Here is a 22,412-nt window from a genome sequence, read left to right as displayed (position 1 = left end):
TCTCTTTCAAGATTTTATTTGTAAGGATTCTCTACCCGCAACGTAGGGCTCAAACCCACAACCCTGAGATCAAGAGTCGCATGTTCCACGAACTGAACCAGCCAGACACCCCAGTCATTTTTTCCATTAAAAATCTTAAGTCACATATTCATGCTACGAACGTAACGAGGACACAGGAGAATGTAACATAAGGCTCTCTACTTGTCTGCCAGCTCAGTTCCATCAGGGCAACTCTCTCTGTGCATATGTGGCTCCTCTCCTAGCTGGGGGATAGCTGCAGTTTTAATTTATTATGTGATAAAAGAGTTTACAATTACTTTCAGATCATTACTTTTTTATTGAAGATTTTAAGTGGGACGAATGAAGCAAAGGAATTCCTATGCACTTTACAGCCCTAGAGATGTAAATCTTTATGCAATGAAGAATGTAATGAAATGAAACTCAAATTTAAAAAGCAAACAGTTCATATTAATGATCATAGAGCAATGTTCAGTTTCCTGCTGCAATTTCAACCCAGAATTAATTAGCTTCTAAAACAAAACACCTGGAAAATTGAGGGCTTACATAAACCTTAAAGCAACAAATACAAACTAGATTTTTAGTTCTTTGTAACTTTCTGTAAAAATTCCACAACTGTACTGGCGTAGATTGTGTTCGGGATGGAACGTGGTCCTTAGGTTACTTTCCAGATACATTTAAAGAAAGGCAGCTTGGTACTTGTCTCCTTCTGCTCCAAGCAGGTTCTCTACATTTTACTTGAATTAACTTGCAAAGTAAATGTTTACCTATAAATTGGCATTAAAATTAAAAACTGGTAAATAAAACATTATCAAAATAGGTAATCTGAAAGAATACCATTAAGACATATCCCCCACACCGTAACAGTGGTATAATACGTGAACATGACGCTTGATCGGGTCCACGATGAAGTAAGAAAACGTCTGTTCGTGACTCTTTGTTGAAGGGTAGCACGCACCAGCGGAGTCCTGCCAGAGATAAAGTGCACTGTGTATCAGTCTACGACGGCGTTCAAGTATTAGCCAACATATTTAACTCATATATTTTCTGTTAAAATGTCATGAAACATACATCAAATCTTTGACAGTAAATTGGTAATTAACTGATATTTTAAAATATCTATTGACAGCACAGTTACTGCACTAGGTACGTACAAACCCACATAATTCTTGACCTTAAGGAATTGTATAGCCCAACAGGAAATCTTATCTTTTGACAAGTGTTCTTAAAGTGCTACTATTGCAAAAATTTCTATTTTGCAATTTTTTTTCTATCTTTGCTTTCTTTTAGAATGTGGTCCTTACCTAGTATGAGGGAAGCAACTATGTTTCCCTTGTGTATCAACAGCAGTGCCCTAGCCCAGCAGGTGGCTGGTACACAGCAGATGCTCAATAGTTACTGATTGAATAAAGATACTTAGAAACTGCTTCAGATATGCGGGTAACCTTCGCATGACCCTAGAATTCGAGCATCGGGTTCTGTAATATAAAGCCACGTATGGCGTTCTTACTCGTGTGCCGTATACATGATGGCCTGACAGACTAGAGAGCCGTGCCCCACTCCATCCGACCCAGAGAGTCAGGTCTTAAATACGAGAGGACTATTATTAGACATGGACGACAGAGATGAGGGGGAGAGGTTCGGGTGACTCTCCAAATAAAGGCAAACCTTATCAACTTTTACTTTTAACAAAGAACTAAATACCATCCTATTTCCTCCCAGGCATAACCTTGACCTGGCTGCTCACTGCAGTTGTAACAGTCCTCCAAGTAACAAGTGATTAAACTGATCGTCCGAATCCCCCTCCACACTTACATACGCTGTGACTTTAAAGACGGAAGACGTAATTTGTATTTTCTTGGTCTGAGGATTCTTTCGAACACTAAAATGGGGGAAAAGGGGCACATTTTAAATATAGCAAGCACTGGCGTATTACATTTAAAACACTGATCTGTTTTAGTTTTCAGGTGTTCTTATTCATATATAACAGAAATAGATCATGTCCACCTAGACTGGTTTGAGAAGGACGGTGTCTCCAGCTCTATCCAAGGACGGAGGAAGGTCGCCCAGCTGAATGGCAGAAAACGGAACTTGAGGGTCGGAGGTGTTGTGCTCCGATGATGAAAGGTCTCCCAGTCCAGAGACAGTTATTAGAACAAGAGGAGATGGTAAGAGTCGAACTGGAGCGTACACGGCTGTACGGGGCAGGTACGAGCACGTAAACTATGGGATTAAACCATCTCAGCACACAGGCCAGCTCTGCCCGTTGGGCAGCATCAACCTTCCTGAACGTCACTTTTCTCCCAGGTGACGTAGGCGTGCCCGTCCCCTTGAGGATTACCTGAGAACTGAGCGGGATAAGGTCTAAGAAAACTGTTCACGAAATTATGGATTATTAAATTCTATCATGTGACAGTCGTTTTCTCTCAGTCACTCTCCCCATGGAAGATTGCCTGTGGCAATGTGTAGTGGGGGGCGTGCTGGGACATGGGGGACGAGCCACAGAGAGAGACTTAGACACATGATCTTTGTCGTGCTTTACATCTGCCAAACGTCCGTCTGAAGATACCACAGCTCAGGGGGCTTGGTGGGCACTATTTTACCAAGTCTATAGACAACAGACCAGAGAAGTTAAACTAGATATTTAAGACATTCCGACTACAGGTGGTATTTCTGCGAACAGAGTCAGGCGACATGGCGTGCGGTTCCTTTCCCTGCGCTCGCCAGCACACAGCTCCGAGGCACTCCTCACGCGGGACACATGTAGGTGACATTTAGCGGAAGACACGCGTCTTCTCACTTTATAGGCCCAAGTACTGCTGCTCCTTCACTACGGATTTAAACCCAGAAATCATGCAGTTAAATTAATTCCCACATACCTCTATGACATGGACTGAGGTCACTTTCTTTTTTTAAGTAGGCTCCATGACCAGCGCAGAGCCCAACATGGGGCTCGAACTCACCACTCTTGAGGTCGAGACCTGAGCTGAGATCAAGAGCTCATCGCTCAAGTGACTGAGCCACCCAGGCACCCCAAGGTCATTTTCTTTTATTTCTCAAATGCTTAACTTGTACTGCTTAAAAACTGAAGACGACATTTACAATTCTGTGCTTACGCAAGGGATGACTGTAACTACGACGTATGAAACACTTACACTGTGCCCACCGGTATGACACCCGAATCAACACACAGAACACACCTACGGCTACCACTGACTTTAAGTCTGGATCTGGAGGTGGTTATAGGGTAAAACATGTAACAATTCACTGTGCTGCAGGTGCACTAGGATTCATTCACTTCGCTGTATGTAAATCAGCCCCGTTAAAAAAATTATCAAAAACCCCCCAAACAAACTCCTATGAAAGTTTGTGATTACCAAAAAAACTTAGAAGAAAATTTAGTGTTTAACAATCACTCAAACATACCAACACGCACCGTAAGTGTGTTACTTACAAAAAAGGAACTGCCATTTAAACGTTATTAGAAGTTGGTTCCTAATAGAAATAAACCATATTATTCCATTCTATTACCTCTGATCCTGTATTACTATTACTTTAAAATAGCTCTAAAATAATTCCTATTTTTTATAGATCAAGTAGAGAATCCCCTGCCCGATATCTCCCAGGTGACAAGAGGAGGAAAGACAGAGTGATGCTCACTCGGGCTCCAGGCTGCACTACTAACAGCAGTCCTACGTCCGACCTGCGGCGTCACCCCTCACTCCAGATAACTGAGGCTTTCCAGTGCGAGAACATGGTTTCGGTAGAGTTCTGTTTAAAAGTGTGATTATACTAATGGTTTAGAAATAAAATAATAAACAGTTTCTTATAATCATCTATGCTAACTTCTGAGGCTCCATCCATATTGACTCTAAACAAGTTGCACAGACCATTCTAGGTAACTCTGCTCATTTTGAGAAACAAGAATCTCACTGTTTAATTAGCGTCTGAAGCCATAATCTAAGTCTCTCAGTTCAAATCATAAAATTTCACATCTGGGGCAGATATGCAGTTTGGAAAACCTCTTCAAAAACTCTGACAAGAGCGTGTGTTTAATATTGGAAGCAGAAAAGACAACGGCACCGTTAGAAACTACGCAATTATCCCTGCATCGACATTTCTGAAACGTAACAAAACAACTGTTCATTTACTCTCTAATGAAATGGTCCTAAAGTACCACCATATTATTTAAAAGAACCATAATCCTTGAAAAGAAGGCATTTCCCAGAACATTTAAAAAGTGTTATTTTATAGGACTTGTAATAACGGACGAGTGAAAAATATCTTAAGAATGTTTGTACCCTTCTGCGTGAGCCAGAGACCACTAACACCCAGCTCTGTGATGTGCGTTCAGCGCTACAGACATGAGGGACGGACTTTTCCGGAGGGGACTGGTGATGACGTTTCTCTGCAAGGGCACAGCTACTGTGTGTACAATTAGAAAGATAGCAGATGCTTTTCTAAAAAATGTGAAAACATCCAAAAACATCCTCCAAGGGAAGGAACAGGACAAAACGATTAATTTGGTTAATTGGTTAATTTGGCTTGTACCAATGACTTGTTTGGATATATGGCTCAGGATTCTGAAAAATCACTGACGACACTTGGTGTTCCCACATCCCTCGATAACAGCTGTGTTGATCCACCCTATATCCTCACCTTAACCAAATGACACAGCATCGGACCTGAATCAACACAACTCAAGTTAGAGAGGCCGCAGGCCGTACAAGTGATAAGCAAACCAACGCACAGCTCTGAAGGGACTGTGATCATTTAATCCATTCGATTGCCTTGTGTTGGCACTTACACCAGCTTAAGCAAGTGTTTATTCTAATCTTAATTTTCTACCAAAGTTGCTTTGGGAAGACAATTCCACATATCCTCCTCATCCAGCAATGAAATTCACAAGCATGCTTAAACTCAGGGCATCAGGAGAAGTATTTAGTGGTTCTCAAGTAAGAGTGATGCTTTAAGACTTGTGACGTGTCTCCTGTGGGCAGGGGACAGACTGCCCTTCTCTCAACCGGCCTCAGGGACTCCATCCCATCAAGACTTTCCTAACTCCCACCTACCCTGACAATCCCCTTTCCGAACTTCTGGGGGCATTTATTACAGTCTCAATAGCGGCAAACATTTGCTTATACCAAATTGAACACTTGATTTTATGAAATTTTTACTTATAAAATATTTTAAACAATTCCTTTATGATGCATTCATTTCTTGTAATCTCCTTAAGGTCAAGGACTATCTGATGCCCCTCCTGTCACCTCTCTGGAGCCTGGCACAGCTCTGCACACAGAATTAACACCTGCTGGTTGCCTGATAAAGTGATTCTGTGGACCCGATTCCTACCCTTTCTGTAAGATGCCCTGAGTTTTGAATCCTCATTTTACGAGTGGCCGTCACCCCCGGAGCCATACTTTTTCTTAGCACCCAAGGAATGTAGGAGAGAGTCATAGGTGAGAATCCAGGAAAGGGGACGCTGGGGCAAATGTCAGTTCCTCAAGGTTTAGGTTCTGAAGTTACTCCTATTTCGAACCCTCCAACGGAATCCCTCCTCCGCCGCTCGCGCTGGTGAGGAACTCCTCAGGTTCATGTGGCCGATGAAGCAGCACACTGGTGGCAGCAGTGCGCGTGCGACCGTGCGTGTGTGCACGTGTGCGTCTGCCAGTGTGTACACATGCACGTGTGCATGCATGTTTGTGTGTGCGTGAGCGCATGTGCGTGCACGTGTGCGCGTGCGGGACGGGGCACACCGAGGGGACGCTACAGGCAGCGCTAGGAGGAAGCTTTGTGAGCTGTAAACGCTAAGGACAGAATATCTTGGATGAAAGTATGCATATGTTTTCTGAAATTCTGTTTCTAACATAGCTCTTTTCCCCATCTTTATGTATTGACACAATAACTTTTTCACAAAAATCAGAGGCAAATTAAAGAAAATGTTTGTTTTTAAAACTGTACTAAAACAACAAAGTAAGATAACTAAATCACCTAGCTTGTGTGCAGCTGTAGGACACACGGAGCAGAACTGACAACTGAGGTCAGTATGGGCAACAATCAAGAGCCCAATGAGAAGCTAATTCTGCGGTTTTCCTATTAAGGTACAATTTTGTAACTAAACCCTGGGACCCTTTGCTTTCACTGCTCTATCGCTTTAGCCTATAAAGGTACCAGTATGTGCATCACTGGAAAACCCAACCCAATGAAAGCAAAAATAAATGATTTATAAAGTTTTTATCCCAATCTGGTCTTCAAAAAGAAAAAAAAAACCCTAGTGGAATACCTAAAACAAACGGGGACTTGGGATTAATTTGGAAAGGTCAAGATCGCACCCAGATGAAAATTCCTCCACCTCCTTCGAACAAAGGTGATACTTTACTGCTAGTGCAGCGAGTTCACACATGCCGAGGGATCTCACGCACAGGCCTGGGGGACGGCGCTGCGTGGCGGGCTGGCAGCCAGTCTGCCGGGAAAGCAGGGACAGGTGGGTCCTGGCCTGGGAGAGCAGGGTGGCTGGGAGGCGGGGCGGGGCCCTGCGCTCACACCCTTGGGGTGCTAACAGGACCACAGCAGACACAGGTGATCCCGCTGCACACAGACAACGTGCTCTAGGAGCCAGCGATGTCCCTGCTGTGGTCTGGCCACATTACCTCACTAGGTCTTTATAGAGAAGCTTCGTGGTTTCCAAATACGGGGAAAGCACATCTTCGTACTGACAAAGGGCTCCACCGAGGCAAAGATGTTTGAAAAGACAAAACAGAAACTCTTCTCTATCAGGTTGGCTGAATACTTCATACTTTTCTGAGTCTTCCACGAGCAAAACCTATGGATGATGATAAAATTCATCTTAATGAAACATGATTTGAGGTTCTAATTTTTGTTTTCAAAAGTTTCAATTTATTTATTTACAAATAATCGTAGGCCTGTTTTAAGAACGAACCCTGAACACCTGGAAGGAGTGCTCGACGAGACTGGCTTTCATTTTCCCTCCATTTTCTCAGGAGGATGTCCAGGGGCGGAATAAACCTGAGTTGAAGCCTCCTCTTCCTCCCCTCTGCACCTTCGCTCTAGTTTCTGTCTTCAGTCCTCCTACTACTGCGATCTTAGCATGGAGTCACCTGAAATCTGGGCCAACGAGGAGCTGTAAAAAGGTGGAGAAACCTCTCCATCCCATAAGGCCTACAACCTTTGCTTCAATCTGGAGTCCACCCCAGGGGTGGTGTCCTAATCCCCCTGAGCGTGTGCATGGCCTCCCTGCCCCGCTCACTCCATTGTGGACTCTTCAGGCCTCTTCTTCCTACACACCACCAGTCCACACCGACTCTTGCTCTCTGGAGACCCTGCCAGCTCCTTCAGAGAACAGTGGGACTGGGTCTGATGTGGGCGATTTTCTCATCTTGCGGGGCATCACACACAACGGACTAGTTTGTTGGCCGCGGCAGCTACGAACAAGGGGATGAGTGTACGCTGTAACAGTTTTTTACCAAATTGTCCGCACCCCGATCTCAAATGAATGTTCATCACGAGGTCACCACACAAGAGGCATTTAAAAAACAATCAGTTCTGGGGTGCCTGGGTGGCACAGCGGTTAAGCGTCTGCTTTCAGCTCAGGGCGTGATCCTGGCGTTCTGGGATCGAACCCCACATCAAGCTCCTCCGCTATGAGCCTGCTTCTTCCTCTCCCACTCCCCTGCTTGTGTTCCCTCTCTCGCTGGCTGTCTCTATCTCTGTTGAATAAATAAATAAAATCTTTAAAAAATAATAAAAAACAATCAATTCTGTGTTGTCCCTGTGCAGGTGACTCAGTTCGTGAAAGCCAAAGTTCCACACAGAAGACAGGTCCCGGGACCCAGACGTGCCACCTGCCCTGCGGCCCGCGGCCCCCTCCTTCCCTGGGAGGAAATGATGCGAGTTTGCAGCTACCTAAAGACCTGGCTTAATGTAAGAGTGACTAAAGCTCTCAGGAATGACAAATACATTCCTTACGTGAGCACTCTCGTTACTGAACTGATTAGGCCCGTGCAACTTAAAGATTACAGGAATGGGAGTATTTGGGGAATAAAGGTGAAAACAGTACGCATGTCTGGCTGCTCTCCCTCTCTGCCCACAGCAGAGCCCGGCAGCGGCAGGGCCCTCGGAGCGCAGGTATGCGACGGTCCATGCGTCCATGCGTCGGGCTGTAGGTCGCGCGCGATCAGCCCTGCAGGACTCTGTGCCGCTGCACGGCTCAGGCTCACGCTGGAGGGCATTCACTCATGTTTTCAGCCAGAAAGCAACCAAGTTAAAACCTTCCCTGTTGTCACAGAGTGGTAAAGAACACAAGAGCAAAACAGAGAGGCAACACTTAGGAAAACAGACACCCAGCACTTCCTGAACACAAGGGCTGCTCCTGGAAATAACGAAGACAGATCTGCAGAGCCGAGAAGGCACACCCGCCCCTGGAAGGTCGGCTGCTGAGGCTCTGTCTGAGCGATGGCGAGCTCTCTGAAGCCAGGGACAAGGGCCTCGAGACCAAGGGGCACGTGTGCGGGCAGAGAGCAGTGACGAGACAAGAGCTGGCACCAGCAGCGCCCAAAGGAAGGAGTGCCAGACGAGACTAGAGATACGATCTAAAGGTGAACTTCCCATCCTTGGTAAAGAAGAGTAGCTAAGTGATGTCAGATCCTCACTGTGCAGTAGGTACTGTCTTCTGTTACGCGTAAATATACTTCACTACAAAGCAATGATACGGTCTCTCCAATTGTGTGTTTGTTTACTCTCAATGACTTAACTTTATTTTCTTCAACTAAGAGTTCTAGGTGTTCTGTGTAGATGAACACACATACTGGTTGGCTACCTCCTGGTCCCCAACACACAGAACTCCTGTGTGCAGAGCGCCGTAGCAGGGACTTCCCTAGGTCATGCCCATCTAGATTTGCAAGAAATTAGACTTTGACTTCCATTCTCTCTTAGGGTAGAATAATGTGAGTAATTAATAGTAGTCATTAGTATTCCTGGAGCCTTACTGAGTGCCAGGCATTGAGCTACATAATTCTTACATCATCCCTACTTTACAGATGAAGAGAGAGGTCAAGTATCACAGTTACTAAATGGCATTGCCTGGATTTGAACCTGTGTCTATTTGATACCAAAGCCCTAAACTCTGGGGCGCCTGGGCGGCTCAGTCAGTTAACCCGCAGGTCATGATCCCTGCTCAGTGGGGAGCCTGCTTCTCCCTCTCCCTCAGATCCCCCTTCCCCTGCTTGTGCTCTCTCTCAAATAAACCAATAGAACCTTTTAAAAAAAGAAGCCCTAATTTGTACCCACTTTGTAAATAGTCTTTCTTCATAATTAAAACAATGATAATAAATTTCATTTTATAACATTTCACACTTTTTAAAAAGTGCATTTAAATGCTTTCTCAACTCATTATCTCAACAATTTCAGAAAAAAGGCAGAACGGGCATTTTTATTATTATTGTTTTATTTATTTAAGTAATCTCTATACCCAACGTGGGGCTCAAATTCATGACTCTGAGATCAAGAGTTGCAGGCTCTTCTCATTGAGCCAGCCAGGCACCCCAAAGGGTGCATTTTTAATAAGATTTATTTATGGCGGGGGGGGGGGGGGGGGGGGGGGGAGAGGAGAGGCAGAGGGAGAGAGAATCCCAAGCAGACTGTGCACAAAGCATGGAGCCCAACATGGGGCTCAACCTCACGACCTGAGCTGAAACCAAGAGTCAGATGCTTAGCTGACCGAACCACCCAGGTGCCCTGCCCCCCCGCCCCCCCCCAGGCATTTTAATCTCTATATGGTGCAGATAAGATCTTGGGGCTCTAGGTATTGGGTGATTTGCCTCAAGTTATTATTATCTTAAAAATAAAACTGAGGAATTAGGTAAATAATCTAGGTCTTCTGACTCGAGTTCAATACACCTCTTCCTACAACCACGAGTTAATCAAATGGCTTTTTTGATCTCAGCAGTGAGATAAGAGGATTTTTACTACAGGGATGTTTGTATGTATTTGTTGGATACGTTCAGAGCCCCATACTGAGGACAAACAGCCATCAGCTGAGCAGGTAAGGCTTTCTCTGCTCCAGCACCACTGATGTTCTGGGTCAGAGAACTCTGTTGTGGGGGTGGGGCTGCACATAGTAGGATGCTCGCGGCACCTCTGGCCTCGACGCATTAACGTCAGTTGCGTCTGGTTGAAAACTGAAGTATACAATTAAGTTGATAGGAAAAGTCCCATCCAAGGAAAAAATCTACCAATGTAATGACTATTGCTTATCATTATTCATTGATAAGAGGTATTTTATGTATTTTAGGCTGGCAAAAGTTTTTGACATTAAGCATTTCCTGAAATAAAAATTTATTAGTGAAATTTTAAAAATCTGTACTTACTTTTCGTAACTCATCAGAAATAGGAAAGGGATCACAAAAAGAATCTAAACATTTAACGATATGTCCATTGTCTCGTACAATGTCTTCATCATACAACCGATTAAAAAATGACATTGAAAGCTGTGTACAAGGAACATTTATAGCTTCAATTTTTTTCACTTCAGTTCCTGAAAAAAATTATTTTACAGAGATATAAAAATTAACTTAGTATTCTCAATTATTTCTAAAATAAATACCACCATGCAGAGATTCTAAGTAGCCAAATATGACATATATCAAAGGACACATTGGTTTAGGGACTTTATTATAGAATTCTTACTTTGCAGTTTGTTCATTTTTATTAATCATTAAAAGTCTGGAACAAAATTTCACTATTTCAGGCCTAGATGAGGGATATGTAAATTAGAAAATGCTTCGAAATGAGATACACGTTTTGTGTAGGTGTTCTTACCTCAGTTTTAATCCATATGTTAGAAGTGCCTATAAAAGCATAGGAACGTTTTGCGAAATGATTTTGGATTTGTATTATGTTCAATGCCTTATAATTCAAATTTCAAAAACTTTAATTAATGTAAGTAACGGGTGTTTCTAAAGTCCTGAGGATGTCTTGAAAAATTTTCTCTCCATTTAAAAATTTCTCCCTTGTGATCTCATTTACACCGTTTATTACAAAAAACAGCTTTTCCAAGTCAAGGTAAGTTTCAAGCCTGGCCCCGATCATGTCACAAGTCTGGAATCAGAGAAACTTGTAACTACAGTGCTCTGTTTTCCTCTTGTAGCTCTACCCCCCGCCCCCCACCCCACCCCCGCACTCCACACCTTCCCGCACCCCAAACTGATTTCCTCAACGTGTCCTTTGGGAGTGGATTTTCCATTATGAGAAGTTCTTCTAAATTACAGAAAGACACAAGGATTAAAATGAGTATTTTTATTATTTCGTCGAAGAATCACTCAATTTCTCTTTTATGCGCCCTCATACACACGTGCGTGCACATACACACTCTCAGATGTAAGGAAGCGGTGTTTTTTCTTGTGAGTTCTCCCTAGAACAGCATACCCAGGTGGGGAAGCCCTTGCTCCTCCCTCTCCCTGATAACGTCTGCTTCATCTCTGACTCCAGATGTAGCCTGAGCTTGAGAAGAGTAACACTGGCGGTTATTTGCACTTCCTCCTCCTGGCTGTCCACCCAGAGTCTGGCTAGGACCTGCTGCTCTTCTTCTGGTCCTGAGCTGGACTTCTGTGGAGGCACGATGGTGTCTGGAGACAGGAACTGGGTCTCGACAGCGCAGCATAGATCCAGACAGTCATCGAAGATGGGCTGGTTGCCCCCGGAGGAGGGACGGATATTGGGCAACATGCCCTGTTAATAAATCTACCCTAGCTCTGATGCGGGGCGTGGCAGGAGGGTTTGGATGGCGAGAAAAGGTAATTAAATTCAAAACACTTCATCGGAGGCATGGAAATAGCATTTGCTATGGACTGAATTATGTCCCTCCAAAATTAATATATTGAAGTCTAACCCCCAAATGTAATGGTATTTTGAGATGGGGGCTTTGGGTCGGGTCAGGACTTCATCAGATGAATTTTGAAGGGATACAATTCAGCCCATAGCATTCTACCTCTGCCCCCCACCCAGTTCATGTCCTTCTCACATGCAAAATAAACTATCCTATCCTAACAGTCCCCAAAGTCTAACCTCATTCTAGCATCAACCCTAAAGTCTAGAGTCCAAAGTCTCACCTACATATCACCTCAATCAGATATGGGTGAGACTGGAGGTTCAATTCATCCCGGGGCAAAATTCCTCTCTCGCTATGAACCTGTGAAACCAGACAAGTTACATGCTTCCAAAATACAATGGGGAGACAAGGAATAGACATTTCCATTCCAAAAGGGGGAAGCAGAAAAAAAGGGGTGATGGTCCCAAGCAAGCCTGAAACCTGGCAAGGCAAATTTCATGAGATTTTAAGCCTCAAGAATAATCCGTTTTGGTTCAATGCTCTGCCTTCCCCACCCACTGGGGACGGTGGCCCAGCGTCTGAGGTGCTCCCCCTCTGTGCGTTCCTGAAACCGAGGGGCGGCCCTGAGGATCCAAAAGTTGCCTTTCAGTCCTTCTCTGCTCCTGAAGCACGGCTGTGTCTGCAGCCAAATGGCTCTCTGGTCTGGTCCTGTAGGGTCTACGAAGTCTGTCTCCTGTAGCTCAAACTGGGCACAACTCCACCTCCATCCGGGCTTCTGTTGAAGTGCCTGGGTGAGGCCGAGTTACGTGCATTCTCTCATATCACAAAGCTGTTCAGCCACATTTGTTCTCTTCAGACTAATCTTTCTCGTTTGTTTTTGTTTGTTTTTTACAATATAAGGCTGAGAATATTCCAAATCTTCAAGCTCTGGTTCCTCCCTAACAATTCCTGCTTTAATCCATCTCTTTCCTTTCTTACTTTATTACAAACATCCGGGAAGAACCTGGCGGCTCCTGCAACACTGGGTTTAGATCTTTCTCAGCTAAACATGCAATTATATCACTTGCAAATTCTACCTTCCACAAAACACTATGCCATCATTCAGCCAAGTCTCTGCCATTTGATGGACTGTTCTTCCTCCCGTTTCTGATAACAAGGTCCTTATTTCTGTATGAGACCTCCCTAGAATCAAGCTTCCCATCCATAGATCTGGGCTAGGATGCACCTCGAAACCCTCCCTGCCGATACCTATAGCGCAGTTTCAAAGCGACTTCCCCCTCCTCTAGGTGTGTTACAGACACATGCTGCTGTTCGGTACCACAATCTGGACTAGTCTGCTTAAGCTGCTATCACAAAAACCAAAGACTGGCTGCTGTAAATGAGAGACATGGATTTCTCACCATTCCGCAGGCTGGGAAGTCCGAGATCGCGGCCCAGTGGATCGCGACGCCCTTCCTGACTCCCACATGGCAGGAGCTCTGCTCTCTCGCTTGTTCTAAGAGCACTAACCCTGTCCTGAAAGCCCCTCATGATGTCATCAAAACTTAATTATCTCCCAAAGACCTCATCTCCAAATACTGTAATGTTGTAGGTTAAAGCTTCAACACAAGAATTTTGGGGGGATAAATTCAGTCCATAGCACATACTACCAGTTATGTAGAAATACAGTCAAATTATGTCTCCAGCATTTACAAGATACGTAGTGCATTGCTAGGATCACAAAGTTAAGAATGTATTTTTCCCCTTTGATACTAGCATTAAAATACACAGCTGTTCCCTATTTATTTGCTGTCCACACTGGTGCTTTTCTGACTGTACTTGTTTTAATGCTAAAATGGCATAGGCAGGATAGTGGAGACGTCAGGGTCTTGAAGTCCGGAGCCTGGATTTGAATCTCAACTCTGCTGAACCTGGCCAGCTGTCAAATGGTGCCAATGACATAGCTCATGAAGCTGACTCTTCGTCTGTGAAATAGGGACCACACTAACACCTCTTGGAGTTGCTTCGGGAATTAAAGGACGTAATGACTAGAATGCCCTTAAGTGAGCACAGACGACGCATCCGTTCTGTGTCCACCAGCAAAGAGCACAGCATGTCCATGTGCAGAGGGCCGCGGCCACTGGCTGAGAGGACACAGCAGCCCCAACAGTGGCAGGCCAGGCACTGGAGCCAACAGGGACCGAGCTGTCGTCATCGCACTCTTCAAAACGGTTCACCTGCTAGAAGAATGTCTGCTCGCTCAGGTTTAAAAGGTGTTTATTTGCTTATAAAGGCCCATGGAGGGAAAAAAAGGGAGGACAGTTGATAATTCAGAGAAAGAAAAGCTGGCAGGAAAAAAAAAAAGAACTAATGGGAGAACACTTGCAAACCACTGGAGACTTCTGCGTCGGAAATGGCGCGGAATCTCCTGCCAAGTCGTCAGAGGGCTTCTAACTGACTCTGTCAGGCGCATGTGCAGTTTCAGAGCCTCTCTATTTGCAATGCCTTTTGTAAACACCAGAACAAAAGTCAGGACTGTTTTAATGTTCTGTGAAGTGTGTACCAATAGAGGGGAAGGTTGACTTTTTTTAACGAACCTTCTTTTTGTAAACGAATTGACTGAAGTTACTGTAAACACGTTTTACAGACACTGCGGTATGCGCCTCTGATGATTACCTCTTGAAGACTCTGAACCCGTGTGCACATTTGCTCGAGAGTTTAACTCCGTAAGTACTCTTAAGATCACACCGTACCAGCTTTTTCCTTTATAAATCACGCAGTGGTCTTTAGCCAAAAGCAATAAAATGTGACCTATTAATTCTAACATCATGAACTGTTTGTAATCTTGTTCCTGACTAATACTTTCAGCAAAGTAATTTTTGTGTAAGACTACTAGAATTCCATGAACATGCAATGTACAAATTTACCAAAACCACCCCATCTCATTTAAAATCCACTTACATTTCTCTTGAGCACAAATCCACATTACTAACCAGATTTTCCTCCTAAAAGGAAGAACGATTTGTTCTCTTGTTAAAACACCTCAATCTCAAAATTGAAGTACAGTGTTCGTGTTTTTGTTTTCAAAATAGCATTCTCTATTAACTCTGGCTTATTCCTTGACCTGAGAGTTACTTAAGAGATTTGAGTGTTATTAAGTGTTTGGGTAATTTTTTAAAAATTAATTAATTTTGGGGAGGGCAGAGGCAGAAGGAAAGAGAGAATCCTCAAACAGACTCCTCGCTGAGCACAGGGCCCAACAACCACAATGACGTGGGGCTCAATCCCTGGACCCTGAGATCATGACCTGAGCCAAAATCTAGAGTTGGACACTTAACCCACTGAGCTGCCCAGGCACCCCTGGGTGATTTTCTTTAAAGATATCTAACTATGTTTCAAGGTACCATGAAATTATGATGTAGATAAGGCTCTCTTTGTAAGAATGTAAGACTCTCTTCCGTGGCCTTATGTATTACTTTAGGAATGCTCTGTGGCAGTGGCTCCCTCAGTCAGAAATCCAGGGCCCCATGCCCACTGACTGGGCCCCGGCACCCTCCCATCAGTGGACTCTTCCGTGACGCTCCCTCCTCTTGCTCGTACACTATGCTCTGTTTTTATCCATGTCAGCCAGTTTCTGCAGTTTCCCTCACCGTTCCCTGCATCTAGCGGAGTCCACGGAAGGAGCACAAGAAATACTTCCCCAGTGAAGGCAAAGAGAGAACGAGCGCTCTTGTGCGCCAAGCCAGGACAGGACCCTGATGTGATCAAACCAGCCAGTCATTGCTCACAATGTGGATGTGAATAATGAAAATTCCTGAGCAAAATTTTGTCACAATAATAACACAGTCATCTGAAAAGATGACAGTAAATTTTATTTACCTAATGTAATCCACTGTCCAGAAGAATCAGAAAGTAACTTCAAATTGGGAATAACATTTGGGTCTTTGAAGAAAGCCTAAAATACAAATTTGAGGGGAGCCAGTTAGTTAGATATTTTATTATAAACAACAGTCAATGTACTTCTAAAATAACTATAATAAAATCTCATTTAACTCAAATTGGGGAAGGAGGACAATTTTAAATGAGTAAAATGTCTAATAAATGTTTTATAAAGAGATGAAGTTTTGTTAACTTCAAGTTGTCACCTTCAAATATGAATAACACTGTATGTACAAGTACGGATATCTTCGGGACTTAATAAATAGAAATTCACGATTTCCGGTGAAAAGTAGGATGTTATTATGTATTTGAAAATTTTGATTTTCTTCAATCTTCAATCTTGCTTTCCCAAGTAATTGTTTTAGTAATCGCCACTTCCCCCGCCCCCCCCCCCACCCCCCAACTAGAGCTAAAAATCTGAAAGTCATCAGCAACTGAGTTCTACCCAAGAGCCACATAGAAAAGTGACATATTTGACCTTCATCAGACCATTGCTGCTTCTGCCTGGTCACACTGAGCCTCTTTCCTTTCCTTGAATGGGATGTCCCCTCCCTTCTCACAGACTTTAAACTTCCTAATTTCTCCACCTTAAAAAAAGAGACTTCTTTAGTGTCATGCTGGAACCAGTTCAGGACAGCCTGACAGCTAAACTCTCAGGAATCTTTGTTTGCTGGTTTTTAAACTATTGACCTTGTAGGTCAAGTCACAGATTTTGATCTTGATCTAATGCTGATTTAGACCAATGAGCATTTTGATCTAAAGGCAGTAGGAAGACACTACAGAGATTCAAGCAAGGAAAGATGGGACTAGTTTTGTTTTTACACATCATTCTGGCAGCAGTGTGGAGAATGGACTGAGCCACTAGTAAGAGAATAGTGTGGAGGGAAGGTACCACAGAAATCCAGAAAGATCTGATGCTCACATGAGTCAAGAGGACAGCAAGGGGGGAGGTAGAGAAGTGAATGGATCCAGTGACTATTTAGGAGGAGGGGACAAAGAGGGGAAGAGGAACCACAGATGACCCCTGGAATTTTTGCATGAATGTCATTTCCAGGCAGGATGAATGTTATTTAATAAGAAAGGGAAAAGTGAAGAGGACTAGGTGTGCAGGGTGAAGATTAATACAATAGGTATCTGTGAATGCCCACATTATGCAAGGCAAAAACTCCTCTTTCCATGGTGTTTACATTCTATTGGTGGGGGAATAAAGGTAAACACTTCAAAGGTATCCTATGTGCCCAATTACAAAAAAATAACTTTTCCCCAAAACTATTCCTCAGGAAAAAAAGAAAGTTGCCTTGTAACTTTATAAAGTCTTCCAGGCTAAAGAGGGTTTGTTCAATTATCTTAATTTGCATAATATACATTTTGAAAAGAAACATAAGCTGGAAATAACCTGGTTTAATACTGATTAAACCTGGAATTAATACTGGTTTCGAATGCTTTTTAGATGTCTTTGCAAAAATCAGTAAAAGGGAATTTTAATTCAGATTTAGTAATTATTCCTGGGGGGAAAGAATATCAAGTCATTTTTTTTTTTTTTTTAGTATCGACTTATAATTGAATTTTATAGGCCATTATAAATGGAAGCAGTCTAAGTGACCTGCAGTGAACTGACCCGGAGTGAATGGAAATAAGTCTTCACAAAAGCCCCTCAAAAAAAGCAACGTGAGGGGCGCCTGGGTGGCACAGTGGTTGAGTGTCTGCCTTCGGCTCGGGGCGTGGTCCCAGCGTTATGGGATCGAGCCCCACATCAGGCTCTTCTGCTATGAGCCTGCTTCTTCCTCTCCCACTCCCCCTGCTTGTGTTTCCCTCTCTCGCTGGCTGTCTCTATCTCTGTCGAATAAATAAATAAAATCTTTAAAAAAAAAAAAAAAGCAACATGATAGCTGTAATGGTGTTGGGGCTAATTATACACCTAAAGAATAAAAATAAAAACAAAAGCACCAAAAAGCCCTCCCCTGATATATGCAAATGGTATTTTGGATTTGTTACAGAATTTCCAGGGAGGCATTAGAATGGACTATCTCAACTTTAGGGAAGCTGATGTGCTTTGGAAATATTGTAGATGATTCACAAACAAGTCACACTGATAAGAAAGACACTGATGTCAAAGTGCGTGTAAAGATTAGAATAAACTTGTTTCATAAGATGTGAGAGTGGGAAAAGTATTTCTAAATTATTCTTTTATATAACATAGAATTTTCAATGTATTTCTATTATATGCCGCACATAGGGAATAGAAGTAGATATTTAACTCTATCATCTATCCGGCAAATTGCTGGGTTCTGATCCAATATCCGTTCCCTTCGTCCTTAAGGAATCCAATTTTATTTCGGATAGCAACGTGCTCAGCTCAAAGCCTGCCCTCCTTGTCCCTGTGGTGTGAGGCCACGGAGTGTGAGCAGAAGTGTGCTGCAGACCTGGGGAAAGCTCTAGAACTGGCTTCCCTGCACTTTATATGAGAGTTCCCTCCTTACCCTCCGTCCCATGGGGAGGATGCCCACACCATACACCGTGCTCAGAGCTCTCTCGAGACTCAAAGCAAGATCTTAGATTCAACAATTCAGGATATTGCCACTTAGATGCATTTCAAGTTTAGAATGCCTGAAACCGAGCTCATTTTCCTTGTTTATTCTTTTGCATTTTTTGTGGCTTTAATGGCATCATCTACCACTCCGGTCAACCCAATCAGAAACTTGCTCATTCTACACGTCCCTCTCTGCCTTATCCTCAATATCCTATCAGTCCCTGAGTACTGCCTTTCTCCAAAGCATCTCTCCAGGCCATCCCGGTGGCTGCTATCGTAATTCAGGGTGTCCTCTACCATCTGCAGGACAAATTTCCAGCCCGGTCTCACTGCCACCAGACTCAGTCCTAACAATCTACCCTCCACACTTCTAAGGTGACCTAAGTATTGTAAATGTTACTGGCTTCCGGAAAACCTCTCAGCAACTCCTCATTAGCCAGATAAAGCCCGAAATCCTCTGCATGGCACAAAAGGTCTAAAATACCCTCCCCCCCAACGGTTGTCCATCTAACAAACTCCTACCTATCTTTCAGGGCCACCCTCAAATAAGATTGTCTTTTGTAAACCCTCCTCTGACCACCTCAGTCAAAACGAAAAGAAAACCAAGACTTCTCTCTCTTCTGTGCCACCAACAGTAGGCTGCACATTCGGCCTGTTTCACCGGACTCCTCGCTCTGCAGCGCCAGCTTTGGACTATTTCCCTCTTTCACTCTGTCTTGTTCATCTGCACAGATCTAGAGACTACAAAAATGCTTCCAGAGGGAATGATTCCTTCCTTCCATCTATTTACTCTCTCACAAATGAACTTTGGGAACATAATTTGTTTTTAAAATTGAAAGAGAGGGGCGCCTGGGTGGCTCAGTTGTTAAGCGTCTGCCTTCAGCTCAGGTCATGGTCCCAGGGTCCTGGGATTGAGCCCCGCATCGGGCTCCTTGCTCCGCTGGGAGCCTGCCTCTTCCTCTCCCACTCCCCCTGCTTTTGTTCCCACTCTCGCTGGCTGTCTCTCTCCGTCAAATAAATAAAATCTTAAAAAAAAAAAAGATTAAAAATAAAATAAAATTGAAAGAGAAAATTTTAAATCTGGAATTCTAGTTTTAAGCAATATCCTTTGTTCAGTTACGAATGTTTGTAGGAGAAATGACATGGAAGGGCGCCTGGGTGGCACAGCGGTTAAGCATCTGCCTTTGGCTCAGGGCGTGATCCCAGCATTATGGGATCGAGCCCCACATCAGGCTCCTCTGCTATGAGCCTGCTTCTTCCTCTCCCACTCCCCTGCTTGTGTTCCCTCTCTCGCTGGCTGTCTCTATCTCTGTCAAAAAAAAAAAAAAAAATCTTAAAAAAAAAAAAAAGAAATGACATGGAAGTTTGTGTCAAAAGGCCCCTGGGTCTTACCACTTGCTGGGCATTCTTGCACAAGTTATTTAACCATTTTGAGCCTCCATTTCCTAAGCTGTAAAATGGGGGTCAAAACACCAAATTTACCAGATTATTGTAAAGATTAGTGACAAATGTCTAAGAAAGGCTGAAAGCTCAATCTGGCACTCAAGAGTCACTACTGATATAGAAAAACACTTTGTGGGCATCTGGGTGGCTCAGTCGGTTAGGGATCTGCCTTCAGCTCAGGTCATGATCTTGGGGTCCTGGGACTGAGCCCCATGTTGGGCTCCCTGCTCAGCAAGGATCCTGCTTCTCCCTCTGCTGCTGCCCCATATTTGTGCTCTTGTGCTCTCCCGTTTTCTCAAATAAGTGAAATCTTAAAAAAAAAAAACCACTTTGTAAAGTAGTATACAAATACATTACTTATTATGAGGCAAGCATTTTGCTGAATATTATTTCCTTTAATCTTTTTTTTAAGATTTGATTTTTTTAAATTTTATTATATTATGTTAATCACCATACAGTACATCCCCAGATTCCGATGTAAAGTTTGATGCTTCATTAGTTGCGTACATCTCTACACCCAGCATGGGGCTTGAACTCACAACCCCAAAATCAAGAGTGGCACGTTCTACCAATTGAGCCAGCCAGGTGCCCCAATTTCCTTTACTCTTCTTAACAATCCATCCGCTACTCAGCATTATTTTCATATTCAAAAATGCTTATGTGCCGAGCACTGTGATCATGTTGCAGGAGAGTAAACAGAAGGTGAGAAGGCGGTGCCGAGTCGTGCCCAGTGTCAAAGAGCTCAGGGGTGGCAGTGGTGGAATTTGACAGACAGCTGGAGGCCAAATCAGGGGAGCACCCAGGTTTTGTAGGCCCTAAGCTCATACAATTTTAGGAACTCTCAGAATACAGAGATGTCTATCTTAGAAAATATTCAAAACCACAGGATTATGGGAACATACTCCTAGATCCTCAGGGTTCCTTGGAAGCGCCTTCTGCAAGGGAGGTGCTTGGCCAGGGAGGGTCCCGAGGACTCCTTAGCTTCACAGTGGATCCCCTCCTGGGCCACAGTCTGAGCCATGACGCGCTCTGGCCTCCAAATCAGTTTCGTGGGTAAAAATAATGATTCTATAAGTACATTTCTTTAAACTGAATATATGGGAATATTTATAAAAAAAACATGGAAATCTTGAAATTTAGAAAAAAATGGCCTGGTATTGTGCTTTATGGATAAATCTCAAATCTTGAAGAATTCTCTGTCTGTTGAACAGCCCAAATTTATTTTATGCCCTCCTCCATGAAATTTTTCCTGACACCAATGTCCCCCCACCAGCTGATGTTTCTGGGCCTAAGGCAGCTTGTACCCTCCATGGTAGCATTTATTTTATTCTGTTGCAGAGAAGTTTTTACATTTCTAGCTTCCGTGCCTTGCAAGCTGCGATAAGGGCTCTTCCTCTTTTCAACATCCTCCAGCAGGGAAATAGTAAGTATTCGACAAATATTTATTGAATAGATGATTTATATGAAAAATTCTGTAGCACTTTAACTCAGTGAATTAAAATCCTGATTAAAAAAATCTCGATCAATCTGAAAGCCAATGCTGGTATGAATGAAAAATCTAACCATGATAATTTAGATACTTATTTGGAAAGAGGTTACACTTGGGCAGGGTGGTCCTTCTTCCCGTGGCCAGTGCTGCACAAAGAGCAGAGGGGCACGGACACCTGGGGGACCGCAGGGAGCAGGAGGAGGGCGGGACGAGGATGGCTCCTGCTGACAGCTGGATCCCGCACCTGCAGGACAAGCAGCTCCTATGCCCGCTCTGCGGCCGTCACCCAGCAGTGGTGGACCGCAGGCCCCCCTCCTCCCCACACGCATCCCTGTGCGGGAGACGAGGCGCTGTCGGTGCCCTGCTGTGTGCACCCCCGCAGTTCCCCGCGCACTGCGGTCTCCCGCCCACAAGCAGCCTCCCCCCCCACTCTCCCGTACACCCCGCAGCCCCCCGCCGCACCCTCCGCCCCAAGTCTCCCGCACACCCGCAGCCTCCGCAACCTCCCGCAGCCCCCCCCCGCATGCACCCGTGGTCTCCCGCGCACTCACAGCCTCCCGCGCACCCCGCAGCCCCCCCCGTGCACCCGTGGTCTCCCGCGCAACCGCAGCCCCGGCGCACCCGCAACCTCCCGCAGCCATCCTGTGCAGCCGTGGTCTCCCGCGCACCGCGGACAGAGCACTCTTTCCCGTGTGCGTGGGGGGGGGGCTAACGACGGCCCCGAACTCGTCCTGTCGGGCGGCTGCCCTTCCCCACGCGATCACCTCTGCCGGCCAGCCTGGGGGGCGGAGAGTACTCCGCGGTGAGCGCCCGGTCTCCAGCCGGGGTATGGCCGCCCGGCGCCCCCCACCCTCAAACCAACCATGACGAAGTCGTCCTTGCGGTACGCCTGGAACGTCTGGTCGAAGCCGAACGCCTGTGCCGCGACTCTGCCCAACATGGACCTGCGGGCGGAGGGGGCGGTCAGCGCCGGCGCGCGGCGGAGTGGGATCAGCGTGGAGCGGGAAGGAAGGGGGCGGGGTCAGCTCGGGGAGGTGGGAGGGGTCAGCGCGTGGCCGTGGAGCCGGAGCGGAAGGATCAGGGCGGGGTCAGCGTGGGGCGGGGTCAACGTGAAGCGGTGGGAGGGGAGGGGAGCGCGGGGAGGGGAGAGCGCGGGGCGGGGGACGGCG

General features: G+C 44.9%; 1 protein-coding gene across 1 annotated transcript; it reads right to left on the bottom strand.

Annotated features, from left to right (window-relative positions):
• Positions 1-336: 336 nt before the first annotated feature.
• CFAP300 (cilia and flagella associated protein 300) lies at positions 337-22,198 on the bottom strand. The gene is made up of 7 exons (XM_034665635.1): positions 22,106-22,198; positions 21,339-22,021; positions 15,722-15,797; positions 10,404-10,570; positions 6,669-6,841; positions 1,834-1,900; positions 337-986 (listed from the first exon to the last, which is right to left on the bottom strand). The coding sequence occupies exons 2-7, from the start codon at positions 21,882-21,884 to the stop codon at positions 858-860; spliced, it is 1,158 nt and encodes a 385-aa protein (XP_034521526.1). The 5' UTR covers positions 21,885-22,021; positions 22,106-22,198; the 3' UTR covers positions 337-857.
• Between the last annotated feature and the right edge of the window lie 214 nt (positions 22,199-22,412).

Source organism: Ailuropoda melanoleuca, chromosome 8 (genome assembly GCF_002007445.2).
Source record: "Ailuropoda melanoleuca isolate Jingjing chromosome 8, ASM200744v2, whole genome shotgun sequence".
In the NCBI taxonomy this organism is placed as follows: Eukaryota; Metazoa; Chordata; class Mammalia; order Carnivora; family Ursidae; genus Ailuropoda; species Ailuropoda melanoleuca.
The sequence above is the reverse complement of the archived record's forward strand: the minus strand, read 5'-3'. Positions and strand labels throughout refer to the sequence as shown.